General features: G+C 34.5%; 1 protein-coding gene and 1 long non-coding RNA gene across 2 annotated transcripts; one reads left to right on the top strand and one right to left on the bottom strand.

The window, feature by feature from the left end:
* Positions 1-997: 997 nt before the first annotated feature.
* LOC107490979 (uncharacterized) lies at positions 998-9,289 on the top strand. Its single transcript, XM_016111772.3, has 6 exons — positions 998-1,063; positions 4,285-4,531; positions 7,720-7,814; positions 7,910-8,058; positions 8,164-8,245; positions 8,386-9,289. Exons 1-6 carry the CDS (start codon positions 998-1,000, stop codon positions 8,497-8,499), a joined length of 753 nt encoding a protein of 250 aa, XP_015967258.1. The 3' UTR covers positions 8,500-9,289.
* A 3,070-nt stretch (positions 9,290-12,359) lies between these two features.
* Positions 12,360-14,355, bottom strand: LOC127747724 (uncharacterized). The gene is made up of 5 exons (XR_008009509.1): positions 14,003-14,355; positions 12,902-12,977; positions 12,749-12,805; positions 12,591-12,644; positions 12,360-12,498 (listed from the first exon to the last, which is right to left on the bottom strand). It is a non-coding gene; the product is annotated as an uncharacterized LOC127747724 (long non-coding RNA).
* Between the last annotated feature and the right edge of the window lie 1,425 nt (positions 14,356-15,780).

The raw sequence follows: 15,780 nt of genomic DNA, 5'->3' as shown, positions 1-15,780 counted from the left end.
TCGAACTAGTCTAGCAAGTCTAACAAACTCTTATCTCTTTGTGAATTTAACCAAAAGTGAGAGTCTAAACCAAAACACCAATTCTAAGCTGTAGTGCCGTTAAAACATGCTATTGTACCCTAACTGTCGTTATCAGATGACAAAATTATTACCATATCTGAATCCTTCTCCAGGTCCTTATCATCATGAGAAATCACTATTGCCCCATAGGAACTCCTAATGCTACTATCACTGTAGATGTCTATGTGTGCAGTGTCACTCACAAACACAAATCCGTCCGCTAGTATGTGATCCAATTCCTCTGTTGGAGGTCTTGACTGATCCCCTAAATGTGTGCCTAACGAAGATGATACCATCAACTTGGAAAGAAAGTCCCAATCAGGATAAGGTGCAGGAACAAACTCTTCAACTGGATCAGGCTCAGGAACTACCAGGTCCACTAGCTGTGCTGAAATAGAATGTCCAAGTCTATCTAAAAAAGGATGGTGGGGTGCGTCTAGATCAAGCCATGACAGCGAAAACTCGTACGATGCATCCGAGTCGAAGTATGGGGTATCTATAGGGTGTAGAAAAGGATGGTCGTGTAACACATATAGGCATACTCGAGGGTCCCCAACTACTATATAGAAACTATGGAATATCGGATCCTCCTATATATAAGGATGTGAAAGCTTATAGAACAGAATTTCTATTTCTATCAGAAGGGAAAAAAAGAGGTAAGAATTAGGAAGTCCTTAGTAGGGTCGGGTAGTTAGTTAGGTTCATTTTATGTTATACTTAGTCAACATCAACAAACCACAGAATACATACAAATTTTAACAACCAAAGGTACAGAGAAACAATCAATTAGGAAGCATACACACACAAGAATGATAGAAACATATGACAGAGAAATATGTGCAAACAATTATGATGCATGTCTATTCCTAGTGCAGGTAATGAGCTCATTTGTCGGTTTCTATCAACTTCCGATGTAATCTAACTCCCTTGGTCAGATATGGCATTCCAGTCGCATAACCTCTGTAAGAACCTCTGTCTTATAGGAGCTGCTTCTCCAGCTGAAGTATGCCAAACATAACCTCTATAAGTACTTACAAGCACTGCTTTTCCAGCTGAAGTATGTAAGATTTCACTTCTAGAAGCTACTCTAAGTGGGCTTACTACCATATCTCTACTGCACCTCTAGCAACAAACAAACATTTAAAAAGTTTCTTATCATTTCTCTTTTCTTTTCTTTTACTATCCTTTTAATTTCTTTTTTTCAACATCTCACATTATCTTCGCACTATTCTCTCGTCTTTTCCTTAAATGTTTTATGAAAGAGAAAATCATACAATCTTAAGTTTAGTTTTGTCTTCTAAAACTTTTAAAAAAATTTATCTGTTTGCCACTTTTAGTTATATTATATCTTTTATTAATAAGATAATTATTCAAATAAAAATGAAAATAATATATTATAATATTTTAGAGCTAATATTCAGTTAAATATTTAGTTCCTTCAAACTTTTATAAATACATTTTGACCGCCAAACTTTTTGAAAATTACACTTTAACCGCTTAACTTTTGAAAATTTCATTTTAACCTGTAAACTTTTTTTTTTAATTAATTTTAATCTCAAACTTTTTCTTATTTATATTTTAGTCACAAAATAATCAAAATATTAGGGTTTCTTGTTCTCCAAGAAACTGAAGCAAACTCATAAAAAAATTTATTATTCTACTTGATTTTTAACTAGTTTTTCAATCATTTTGGTAATGGATTTTTCTCAACATTCAGTTCCAGTATCTAGCCACCAAATCACATAATTTTCACCATGATTCTAGCCTACATTCATCATTAAACATGGTTGAGTGGATGACATAGGGAAATCGTCAGTTTGGAATTTCACAAAAATAATCTCGTTGCAAGTATATATCTAAACCAACAATCAACTCTCAATCAAAGTTTAATTTGTTTGTCACAAGTGCAAACCAATGAAAACTAAGAGTATTTAAATCTTAGATCGTCTCTCAAGAAATTACAGGAAAGTGTGTATATTATTGGTTATGAGATATTTTTAGGGTTTTAATAATATGAAACAAGAAATTAAAAGTGCAAGAAAGTAAAGATCAAACAAAGAAATCAAATGCTAAAAGGCACTCGTTACAAGAATTAAGAGTCAATGCTTTCTATCTAGATCATTGACCACAACATGGTAACTACAAAGGGTTAATTTCGCACAGTTTTTCTCTAACATCGGAAGGTAAAGTCAAGTGGACATAATTGATCCTAAAATCAACTAACAATCCTAAATTATTAATCACACTGGACTACCTTTTTTTCTCTATTGCTCTAAAAATCATAAAGAAAAAGATTATCTGGGAATGAATCATCTACCAATTCAGTTAATACTAAAAATTGTTTGGTAAATTGATTCAGTTAACACTAAGAACTGACCAAATCGAATTAAGTGATGAACCGTTAGAACCAACTAGGGACGGACCCAGTAGCAAAGAAGAGGGGGCACTTGCCCCTACAGTGTTTTAATTTTTTTTTAAATATAGTTATATATAATATGCCCACACTTCAAATTTTAAATGACCCCACTATAAATAAATTAAACTCAATTAGCTAAAGTTCCAAATTCACTTTTTAAATTTCTCTATCATTTTGATTATTTTTTAACCTAATCAAATTTAATTCTTGTGTCGTCACTTATTTATTCCCTTAAACCCTCTTTTTATTTTTATATTTTCAACTTTTTTTTCTATTCCTTGTCTAGTGGTCATCTTCTCTTCATCAAAAAATAAATTTTAAATTTTTTATGTTTTTTATATAGTTCTTCACGACTCTATGTATCTTTCAATTTCATTGTTTCTCTTTTTGATATTTTCAATTGCAAATTTTAATTCAAACAATTGTAGTTTAGGTATTAATCTAATATTTTATTTTTTTCGTGACTTTATATATTTTATTTTATTTTCGATTTACTCATTTTTATTACTTATTTTTATCTTTTGTTCTATTATATGTACCTATGTTGCGTATAAAATTTTAAAATAAATAAATTAATTTACTAATTTAGAATATATTTTTTATTTTTAGAAATAGTAATAGAAAAATATTTTAATTACAATACATAATTAAACAGATGTATAAAATCTTTCATGTAACATTATATCAAAATTAAATTAAAAAATATATAACAAATTTAATTATTTAAAAAAAAGAAATAAAAAATTGTGAATTATATTTCTGTTATTTTATATAAACATACTTTCGTATACATATTTAATTATTTTAGTATTTATATATAATTCTAGTTTCAAATTATAAATATTAGTGTATCATTAAGCGCTAATGTACCAATTAATTCAGTCTTTTATTATTAAATATGTATAAAAAATTAGTTAGGATAATAAGATATTTATAATTTAATTAAAATATTTTAAGTTCAAGTTTTAGAAATAAGAATTATTTTTTTATAAATTATATATAATGAATAGTATTTTAAAAATGAAAGTGTTCACTAACTCTTTAATTTTTATATCTCTATATAATTAATAATATTTAACAAAATTTATTTTAGTATATATATTTTTGCCTCCACTCTTAAAATTTTTTGGGTCCGTCACTGGAACGAACCAATTTTTTTAGTGTTATTAGTTTGGTGGTATACCCCTTCAAAAGAGCACTGTCTGATTTAAAAAAAGATAAAATATTATTTTAATCTCTAATATTTGACAAATTTTAATTTTGTCCCTTACGTTAATTCCAAAAAGTTTCAAAGGTTCTATTTTAATTCCAACAAAGTTTTAAGCGAGTTCAATGTTATTCCACTATTAAGTTTGACACAAACATAATAACATTTTATTTTAGTACGTAAGTAAAATCGATTCATTAATGATTACTAAAAAGTTATTTCTTTGATTTTGAAGCGTCGATGGTTGAATATTAGGATTTGGAGTTTTGTATAAAAAAAAATTGAAGAGAAAAAGTGTTATAAAAAAATTTTGATTATATTTTTTTAACACAAAAAATATGACAACTAATTATATATTATTCATTCTGTTAATTATTAATGTCAAATTTAATAATAAAATAATACTAAATTTGTTTAAATTTTTTAAAACAAAATTAAAATATTTAAAATATTATAGACCTCCTCAAACAACCCCATCCCCCCATCCCTTTCTCTCTAACTCAACGCAAGTACCCAACCGGCCAACCCTAAACCTTCTGGGAACCCAGCATCAGCCCCCATCCCTCTTCAAATTCATAACCGAACTCTCCTCCTCCGGTAGAACGTGCTGTCGCCGCCGGCGGAGACAGACCGTGGGTGCTATCTGCGTGGCCCTCTTCTCATCGTTCCTCCTCTCCTCGCCGTGGGTCGTCGCTGCTTCTCCCTTCTCACCGTGCGTCGTTTCTGCTTCTCTGCTCCTCGCCGTTTTTGGCTGTCGCCCCTTCTTTTCACTGTCACCGTTAGCTCACTCAGTCTCACACTCTCCGAACTCACTCTGTCATCGCCGTTCATCTCTCGCCATCTCTCCGGTAAGCCAATGCTTCTTCAATTTCATCTTCTTTTTTTTTTTCAATTAATTTTTAAGATTCTGAGCTGAGTTTGTGTTCTGAGTTTGGAATTGGATTGTTTATTTAATTTGTTGAATGTTGATGTGATTCTGAATTCAATTTAATTTGGATTCTGACTTTGGAATTGGATTCAATTTAGTTTTTGTCGCTTATGTGTTTTCAGTTTAGTTTGGATTCAGAAGTCAGAACCATGATGCTGATTAATATGATTATATGCTTTGGCCCTTTTATATTCAGCAGGTTTAGGAATTTGTAATTGAATTTGAACTTTGTTTTGTGTTAGGACTATGTGCTTCTTGGTTTGAGGACCTCTACTATTCAGTCCTTTATGTGAAATAGAAATGATGCTCTTATTAAAAGTTATTGATTAGTTGATTATATAGAAGTTATTGAACTATTTTTTATTCTGAATTGTTGTTGTTGATGTGATGAGTATTATTGCTGACAAATTGATTTGAACTTAGAAATTAATTATAAATTTTTTATTTTGTAAACTTTTAATAATAAATTATGAACAAGTTATTATGTGAAATTGTGAAACTTTAAAATTAGTTTAGAAATTATTGAATTTGAATATCTGAAATTATATATTGAATTTTAATAATTTTATTGTATATTTAATTAAATCGGTTCGACTATGCGTTGACTCTGGTTGGACCATTGAACCATTGAACCCGTCACTCGACCAGTTCAATGACCGGTTCGGTTCTCGCAACCTTGCCAAAACTCTCTTCTATCTCTCTGGGCTGCACTGCTGCTGGAACAACTGTCGGTGGCGCGCCAGGCAGCACCATCCGGCTCCAGTTCCTCCTCCTCTAGCTTCCCTCTCTGCTATTCTCTCTGCCTTCTGCCGAAGACGCTGCAAGCTGTCTCGCTGCTCCTCGCTGGCTAGCTGCTCGCCGCCGCTGTTCGCCAGCACTCCTCGCAGCTGCAAGCCACAGGTTCCTTCTCTCTGGTTCGTAACTTAGTATCTGTTCCAGTGTTCCTAGCCTTTTTTCCTTTCCCCTGCTTCCCCTTTCATTTACATAATAGGTTCAGTGTTATAAATTATAAACCTCTCTTTTTCCAATTTGTTTTCCAATTTACATAGGTTCTGCTCATTATGTGTACTTCAAGACATAGGTTCAGTTTCATTATGGCTTTGGTCTTTCTTTTGAGGTTGTAGTTTTTAAGTTCTATATCTTATGTTTGGTGTGTTATGACTTGATGTTATGTTCATTTGTTGAATTTGCTACTACATTTGCTGTATTAACTGGATGCCTTATGAGTAGAAAATTGGTTAAATTGAATAGATTTTATTATTTATTACATTTGCAAGTTTTCTACATTTTTTTTCGGTGCATATCCATGTATTTTTTAGGTAATCTAACACTATCCGCCATAATTTTATGGTGGATTTTTGGCTCACCTTCATGAGCCACCATCTGCAATAAAAGACTATGGGTTCAAGTGATTTCCTGTCAATCAGATAATGATTAAGAACCATTTGGTAATTGTTTTAGTGCTGTGTCCAACATGGCAAAGTTTAGGATTGGAGGCTTGAAGGAATTTATGCAGGAAAGAGAAATACAGTTGTTAAAGAAAACAATCCGAGCAATTTATAGGCAAGTAAGCAATTATTTGTGATAAAAGATGACCTGTTACCTGAGGTTGCTTGGGTCTTCACCTTAGAAATTGCATGGCATGGTGCAAGTGATATCAAGTATTTCTTATGATTAATTGGTTATTAGATTGTGGATTTTATTTTTCATGTTAATTAACCTGGTAATATTTTCAAACTTCTTCAAAGTAAAAAAGAAAATGAAAAATTCCTTTATCTTGTTTTTTATGTGTCCTAAACCCTGATGAAATTATTTTTTTTTCTATTTAATTCTCAACACTTTTATGTTCCAACTGTTCTGTCCATGCTTCATGTACCATTTGTTTATCTATGTCAAAATTTTACATTAGGGGCATAGTTGAATAGACTTATGTTAGGGAATATAATCACCAAATTTTGTATAGTTGTTGAGGTTTTGATCAATTTGAACTTTTATTTAGCTAATAGGTGATTATTTATCTGAGAAATGTTAAAACTGTAGACTAATGGACATGTTACTGTAACATTAACAGTTGTGTTTGAGTTTTCCCTTGAACATGTATTAAATTGTTGGTCTTTTGTTAACAATGTCTGTGTTGTACTGCAGTATTGTGAACTAATTGGGAGATCCAAATAGAGCTTGTCTATGTTATCATGATCAAGACTCCGAGGGACTCTCGTAATCTAGACTTTGCTTATTTTGCTTGTTTATTAGTACAGATAAAATAAATCATAAGGAAGGGGGAAAAGTGTAGAATGGTTTGTTTTCCACCCTATATACAACAATAATAATAAGACTTAGCCCACAAGGTAGAGTTAGTTACATGGATCAGACAACGAAATTGCACCTTGTCATAAATGATGTCTGAACTTTGCCCATTTATGCTTATATCACTTTTGATCAACTCATTCAAGGTCTTCTTAGGCGTCCCTTTGGCCTTAATCATCGGGATATTTCCCATCTGCTCTTCTCTCCTAACCAGATGTTCTTTCGGTCTTCTCTCAATAGCCAACATGACCTGGCCTAATAATAATAATTGTTAATTTTTTAACGTATATAATAGAGTAAGTTCATTATAAGCATCTACAGAAGCATAAGTTGCAAGTACTTAATGCATATTTTGTCAGAATCTTATGTGTATGTTTAATCTTTGGCAATGCATGATATTTATGTTGCCTATGGTGTAAAGCACTTTGACTTATGAGAATCAATCTCATGGGCCATAAATTAATCTAACAGATGAAATCCTTATTTCTTCTTTTATTTTGTCCAATGCATTATGCCTACTTTTCTTCTGTCAAGTGTCTCAACTTTTAACATGCTAATACACAAGAAACACGACGTGGATTTTGAAGTTGAGTATATGCCAACGTTTAATACTAAGTTAAAGTCATGCAGGTATTCAAGTTTCGAATTTGGTTATGATTGAGTAGAAAACTTTGAATCACAAATGGCAAGTCTTTCTGTGTTACCAGTGAACTACTCAGGTTATTTCTAATCATGTTGGTTTCTACATATTATGGTTATTTTTCTCTCTGTTTAACTTCAATCTTTCTTGATATATTGTAGGTTTCTTTCGTCAAATTAGAGAAACTAATTATCTTAGATCAAAGTTTTTGGGGAGAGTTGATTATGGCAGAGATGTTTCTCTTCCACCAGCAAATGTAATTATTCTCTCCTGCATGCACTCCTAGCAGTAATTTAATAAAACCAAGATTTTCTTTCGTACCATCCCGGTAATCATAATTTTTGTTGGCAGATTTGTAATTTGAAGATTAAACCAAGATATGCAGACCCCATTCATACCAAATTTGTGATGTATGCGGCGAGTAATGGTCATCATCTACGTTCTGATGATGGTTTGGCTCAGGAACCCTTTCTGCTAACATTGATCAAGGAAACCTTATGGTATTTGTGAAACTTCATTTGTCTTTATAATTGAATTACTGACTTTGTCATGAATTCCATAGGAAAATGCAATCATGTTTGATAAGAATGTGTGTTTTTGTCCAGGGGGCTAAAATCTTTGTTTGTATTTTTGGTTGAGCAACCTAGCCAACTAAAGTACATAGAGTGGCCAAGCTTTAGTTCTACGGTATGTCTCATTTGTTTATTATTTATGTTTTTATATTTACACATCATAGAGATGATTGCCGGTTACTCGTATACTGTATATTGTTCAAGTTACAATGTGTGCTTAATCATCACATGCATTTTTATATTAATCCTTTGCAGCTGAGGACTGCAACTCTGACGCTTGTTCTTGTTGCGCTACTTATTGTCGCCTTATCAACCGTTGATTCGGCTCTCTGCTATGTTTTGGCTTTGTTTCTCCGTAAAGCCCCATAACTATACTTACATTACATGTACCATATAAGCATATACCATAATATTGTAACACTATCGTTGATGCATCTAGAACCGACTCAAGCAACTTAGCATTTTCTTCCTTTTCTCTTTAGCAGACTAATAATTTATGAAAGATTAACATATTGATAACTTATGCTAAGTGCTTGGAAAAATAGGCCTTAGTGGAAATTTAAATTAGATTGCTTCACAGTTTTCAAGGTACCTTTAGGATTTTAGTATTTTTTGGACAACCATATCTATCTCAGTATTGTATTACCGGATGTTTAACCCAATTAAATGGTTTATTGTTACAAATTTAACTATAGAGAAAATCAATTCCAGACTTTAAAGAGTTTTATTGTTGTTTTCAAGCCAAAAGTAGAGCATCATACTCTTATACATATGGTTCTGATCTTTCTCCAGAGACATGAAAACTAAGGAAGTTACATATCGAAGAATATCGGAGTTTGTACTCGATGACAATGAAATAAGGTTTCATAAGACTGAAGTAGAATTCAATTGCTGCAGGTGTTTAAAAGAACCAGTTTACTATAATTTACATGTAACATTAGTGTCTTATTGCCACAAATTTAAGGTTTTACGATGTCTTATTATGTCCTGTTTCTGTTTGTGTTATTGACAAGTGATATTGGTGTAGTTTCATTCAATAGGGGAAGGACCAAACAATTCATGGGGAGGTAGACTTTGAATTGCTTGCTAAATGGATTGGATCCATTGTAGTTTTCATTATGAATTTTACATGATTATTAAGGATTTTGTTGCGGGTATTTATTACGTTGACCATGTGAATAATACCTTGCCTAATTGCCATGATGGCAATGCCAAAGGGTAGATGTAAGGAGTAAAAATGGGCTTATAGCCCAATTAGAAAATTCTCAATAGGAGTAGAATTTATTATAAATAGAATAGTAGTAAGAGTCATGGAAGTATGAATTGAGTAATTTGTATCTTTTCTTCTTTGGAATTCCGTAAATGGAATTATTCTCTCCCTTTTATTCTTCCTAATTTCCCTCTGGTTGATTAATTCTTTCCTATTGTAATATCTTTCCCCTTATTACAGTAGATGAAAGTTATTGAGAGCGAGTAATGCTAATTTGACAACTATAACATCTATAATCAACAAGTAGGTGTATTTTGGGGAGGGAGGTAGTGTATTTGCACAACTGCTCAAAGTTATATTTAGTTGGTTGTTGTTGAAGATGATGTGATTGTCAAATTAGTTAGCCCAACACTCACCTAGAAGTGCTTTAGGTGATTAACATTCTAATGACATGGCTAATCACCATTCCAAACCGACAAAGCACTGCTGAATTCTATTCCATCTGCCAAAGCTGCTACAAGGTCAGCCCACCTGCTGCCCAATTCAGCCACAGCAGGTACAGATGTCACTACCAGATCATAACACATGACTTTTATATGTATGGATGTTTCTTAGTGTCTATACTATAGCGCTCCCCTTCTTCATATAGTTAAAAATGTCACAACCAGGAAACAGAGAAAGACAGAAGCAACTTTCCCAGTCTATTTTCACAAATGCTCCTGAATGGAGGCGGAATTTTCTTATGTCAAGTATATAGATTTTTTTTTACTGCAACATCTTGTTATTGTTCTTTTCTTCAAGCAAAATGTTGGAGCCTAAATGTTGATCTCGTATTTATAAACCAACTTTATCCCAATAGATCAAATTGTGGATCCACGTATCCACTCTGATCTGAACCCTTAGATTTAAGATGCCTCTAAATTAAACACCAAATAGGAACAAGCAAGTGAAACTCAATTAGGATGACCAAGGAGGGGACCATGTGGATTTTGGCGAAACATGCTCAATTCCCGCATAGTTTGATGTGTTCAGGTAACAGATAAAGTCTCTGCCATCATGTTCATAGAACGTCATTACTGTTATTTCATGCCAATGCTTCAAACAAAACAATATTAATAAAATGCTAAGCCTCAATCATTTTGGCACAGTTCATTGAATATTACAAGCATGTCTGCAATAATCTTCTTCATATATGGCAGCCGCAATGACTAAACACCGTAAAAACATATTATTTGTGAAACAAAACAACATAAAAGATAAAAACATGAGTCACTCGTAAAACGACTAAACACCCAAAAAAACATACATTTCCAGCATGCAGCCTGTCCAATGCAAGACTCGTTTTTTTATAAAAATTTCAAACATGAAAAATACCGACTCATACTTGGATGCTAGTGGAAAAGTAAAGGTGTCAAAACCGTGCAGTCTAAGGCTAGGGAATCTCCAGAAATTCAAGATTGTAGTAGTTGTAGCGGGCTGATCAGGTTAGTGACATTCTTTTTGGCTACCCAACACATGCATATGGAGTGGCTGAAACTCAGCATACTTGCCCATCTCTTCTAGCTTTGCCACAAATGGAAACCATCGAAGGTGAACTCGATTCTCATTCTTGTCACCAAACAATTGAGTAGAAAGTAACATCATAATGTAGGTCTGTGCGTATATGTGCACTGTCTTCTTAGTAGTATCGGCTGACAAGACTCTGAACCACTCATGGAACCACGTCAAATACACTGTCATTTGCTTTACTTTGTTTGGTGGCAGAAGCTCACCCAAAAGCTCCTTAAACCATTCCCTCCCTGGCTTTCCATCAGGAATGAACTGTGGGAAGTCTGTGAGTCACCCGCTAATCGTCTCGCCATCGATAGGCGACCTCAGGTGGTACTTTACGTCTTGTAAGATGATAGTGTACTCTTCAAATGGCATATGAAAGTTGTGTATCTTGGATGATACCTCTCAATAAATGCACTGATCAAATACTCATTTAGCTTGAATCAATGGTTATTCATCCTCGTCAAGTGGTACAACTCAGCGATCACCAAATACAGAATGACTCGGTCATGAAGAAGCATGTTCTGTTATCTCCCTAACGCTGTATATTCATCTAGTGGGTTTCATCACAAAGTAAGAAGTGAACTCTAATTACAATCTCATCTAATCACGATTAAAAGTTCCAAAAACAACGAATCACCAAACCTAACATAAAAAACTACACAATATACTTAACAAAATCACTAATACCTAACAAAAATAGCATATCTAACAATATATCATGAACTTTGTCACTATCACTATAATTCTACTTCTAATCAATAAAAATACATGTTTTTTAGAATGTAAAAACATATATATATAGATGATCTCCATTGAGTCGATAGAGATTATCTCCTTCCTCTACCATGGCCCCACAACTATGTCATTCTCGCGGTTCTCTCCACAAAACTCTCAAAGATTTCTCTAAATGAAGAATCTGTTTCAAGTTATCATGGTTTTATATAGAAAAAGCAAGTAAACCGCAACAATTAGTCGTAGTTTCTCAACATAAACCTTTACGCATAATTCATTGCAAGTAATGGCGGATTTGGGCTACTCCGTGTGCGTAAACCGCGATGTGTTGAAGTGGTTTATCCCCTTGATTGTTGCTCCTAATCCGCGATAACCCAAAGCGATTTCGTGTTGGTTTTGTCTCCTTCTAAACCCCTACGTCTATTGATGAGGAGGTGTTAACAACCATTAGTTTTTCCTGGAATGAAGGGTTATTCGGGAAACATCTGTTGATGAGGAGGTGTTACATAGTAAAAAAGGAAACCAGAGCTCCGTTCGAAGAGACACCACAGGTTGCTTCTTTGGCCGGTTTCTTGTACTAGTTAAATGTCAAGATACAATAAGAGACTTGCATATAAACAAAACTGTTATTAAAATCAAGACTAGGTATAGAATTGAGCAGGTAACTAATTGCATACCTCGTATTCTTGGTGCAAGGATCCAGGTCTATTCTCCTTCAAGCCCTGCAATATAACAATAGGAATCACCATGCCTTTACCCACTCAAAAGAATCTTAAGTTGTTATATGAGTGCTGAGATAGCTGAACCTAGGAAATTGGCTGCACCTTAGATGGCAGTTTTGCAGGTTTTTTCACTTCAGAAACCAGGGACAGCTGCAAATCAGGCTCAAATATTAGCTAAATATATATCAAAGAAAGTATGGATCATATTAACATTGGAGAAATGGAATACAATATGTAAGTACCTTGCTAAGTAAATCTGTAGGTGGTTCATAATTAAGTCTCTTGTCATTTGGTTCCTATAAAGACAAAAGAAAGAAAGAGGGAGTCGGAATTCAAATAAGAAACATACACAGAATGATTCATTCACATCTCAAATACAAGCATAAGATTAGTACATTACCAGTGGATATACTTTGATACTTCGGAAGACACCTCTTTCACCTTTGTTCGATCGTTGCTAATAAAAGCACCACACCCAGTTATAATCAATCACTTTACTTTATTAAAATAAAACATGAAAAATTGAACCTATTCAAAAATCAGTTTTACAAACCGCATCCTTAGGCTCTCCTTGGGGTTTGTTAGTCATTCCATATTTCTCCTGCCTTGAGCCATCGCTAGAGTTTGTCCTAGAAGAGTAATATAACCAGATAACAGATTATAATTGCTCACTTAAATGCAAAGATAATGAACAAGTCTAGAATATGAAATTGACGAAGAAGAGGAACCAGATTTCAATTTTGAATTTCAACCACAACAACAATAAGAAGAATCAAACAGAAATTGCAGATCAAACACGAATTCAAAATTCAAATCCAGAAATTCAAAAAAAAATAACTCTAAATCCAGAAAATCAAGTACGCTTAGAGACAATTGCAAAGAAAGTAGATTTATAAATCAAGTACGCCTAAACAAAGTTCACAGTTCAGTTCACACTTCACAGAGCTTCACAACCTTCACACTTCACAGTGAAAAAAATTAGGGTATCCAACAATTCTGTTAAGAGGTCAAGAGCTAGAAATAAATTAATTTATAGCAGCAGCAGCGTAACAAATCCATTTTAAGCAATAATTTCAACAATAACAGTTACCTATTCCATAGTCAAGTGCAAAACCTATTCACAAGAGGAGAACCTGTTCGATTCATATCAATTTATATTTTTTTCTTATTCATTAGAACAAAGATACTTACTAATGCAATGCAGAAAATTGAATTACCCATGAAAACAATATGTCACTCACTTTCAGCTTCACATACACTATGGTTTTTTAAATACTTTTTAGTGATACAGGTGCCAAAAACAGCAATCTGCTCTTAAAAAATACCAAAGCCAATTCTTGATTGAATTCTAAATCCTAAATAAAAAATAATATTGCGGATTCACAATTCTTGGCACCGTTTCTGGAGGTAATCTAACTGCCATGGTGTTTAATCACATCAGTAAAAAACGTAATCTAACTGCTATGGTGTTTAATCACATCAGTAAAGAACCAATAATCAGTAAAGAACCTGAGCTAATCACAAAATATTCATTAATCAATAAAATCGCAACACACAAAATCAGAGCTAATCGCAAAAACAGAGCATAAAAAAGTAGGAAAAAACGAAGAACAACTGAACAACTGAAGAACAAGCGAGCAAGACGTTCACTGACCTTCGAAGGCGACGCCGACAGACCCTTCATTGATGGACGACACCGACCACACGACGGCAAGAAGATAAAGCTGATGGCAAGAAGATGCAAAGAGTAAGGGATGGGGCGAGCTCGCGGAAGAAGAGAGCAGGGGAGTTGGAGACTTGGGTGCAGTGGCTACACGGACGAACGGTGGCCGAGCTCGACGGACGGACGCGGCAGTGGCTCGACGGAGAGGCGGCAGTGGGTCGAAAAGAGTAGCTAGGGTTGGATAAGGGAGAGTGAATGATTTGGGCAAGCAGAACATAGGCTGAGAGGAGTGAGAACTGGTGAGAGTGGAGGCTGAGGCTCGAGAGGAGAGGAGTGGGTGACTACTGACTAGGGTTCTCTTTTTGTTTTGGCCCTTTCAGCATGCAAAACGCAGCGTTTTGTCTAAATTTAAAAAACCGGCCAGGTCACGGTTCGGTTCGACCGACCGGTTCCCGGCCGGTTCGACGACTCAACTCCGGTTTCTAAAATTGGCGGTTTTACTATCTATCCGAACCGTATTTAACAGCGATTTCCGGTTCGATCGGTTCGACCGGCCGGTTCGAACCGGTTTTTAGAACATTGCTTCTACTTTTCTTTGGTCCTAGCATGACTGACCGAGTGTAACGATCGCAAAAGGTACGGCCAAAGAATTGATCTCCAACTCAAAGCATGTTAGGCAAGTCAAAGCCTCAAATCCGGGGAGAATTGAGAGGAATCTAAGCGAGGCCAAAAAATTGATATACGCAATGCTTACTATCTATCTTTCTTTATCCGCCATCCCCCGGCCCCCAATAGAATATGGGATATTTTATGCCTCGTGAAAATAATGACTGACAAAGTCATACTCCGTAATATCCAAAAAAAATATCATTCAATGTAGACCCGCCGGATTCCCAATGAATGACTTGCTCTACTCTTTTTGAATATGTCTAGTTTTCTGGCAGGAAAAATCATGTGTTACCGTAAGTTTTTTGACACCTTCGGTGACAGCATTCAAAACTGTATCCACAGCGTTCATTTGCTCCAGGGGATCGTAGTTCAAATTCGTATGGATGTTCATAATCTGGAGTAAAAGGATTTGAACCTCTGCATGCCGGTACCAAAAACCATGCCTTACCACTTGGCCATACTCCATACGGCTTTTTTTTGGACAGTAGAACGAACAGGGAGCCCTTGAACCTTGAAGTAGGGCTCGAAGAACGAGCCGTGCAAGAACGCGGGAATATAGCAAGTAAGTAGCAAGTTCTCCCTTCATGGACCGACTAATAGAAACAGATGATAAGTTCTCTGCTCTATTTGCTTGCAATGCATTTACCTATCAAAGTTGGCGAACGCTTCTGTAACCTTAGACTTGTTACGTTGTTCACCCACTTACTTAAAGACTCGTTGGTTCCGCGTCCACCGAAAATCGGTAACCTTCGTCAGTATTTAGTACTCTCTCGACAACTTTAACAGTTCACTTAAAGCCTTTGGTGTAGTGGACCGCAAGCCCTTCAAAAAGAAAGAAAAAAAAAGGCTTGGTTGCAGGAACTGGCGGTGACGAAAGTTATTTATGCTCTATTACAACTTATGCGTAATCCGCGATGTGTTAAAATAGATTACGTTTGTTTTTCGAAACTGCTACAACTGATAACAGTTTACATAATATACAAAATGCACTTGCATATAAGAAAAACTAAATTGTTGCAATTGCGTAATTTGGAGTGCCAATTGATATAATATAATAAATTGTCTGTAAGTTTTCATGTATTTTTCATATATTTATTAAA

Source organism: Arachis duranensis, chromosome 5 (assembly GCF_000817695.3).
Source record: "Arachis duranensis cultivar V14167 chromosome 5, aradu.V14167.gnm2.J7QH, whole genome shotgun sequence".
Classification (NCBI taxonomy): domain Eukaryota; kingdom Viridiplantae; phylum Streptophyta; class Magnoliopsida; order Fabales; family Fabaceae; genus Arachis; species Arachis duranensis.
This window is presented reverse-complemented; position numbering and strand designations above follow the sequence as displayed.

Coding starts and splice junctions, on each gene's coding strand:
- LOC107490979 (XM_016111772.3), top strand. CDS start 998: ATGGCATTCCAGTCGCATAACCTCTGTAAGAACCTCTGTCTTATAGGA. Junction 1,064..4,284: donor GAGCTGCTTCTCCAGCTGAA/GTATGCCAAACA, acceptor CTCCTCCGGTAG/AACGTGCTGTCGCCGCCGGC. Junction 4,532..7,719: donor CATCTCTCGCCATCTCTCCG/GTAAGCCAATGC, acceptor GATATATTGTAG/GTTTCTTTCGTCAAATTAGA.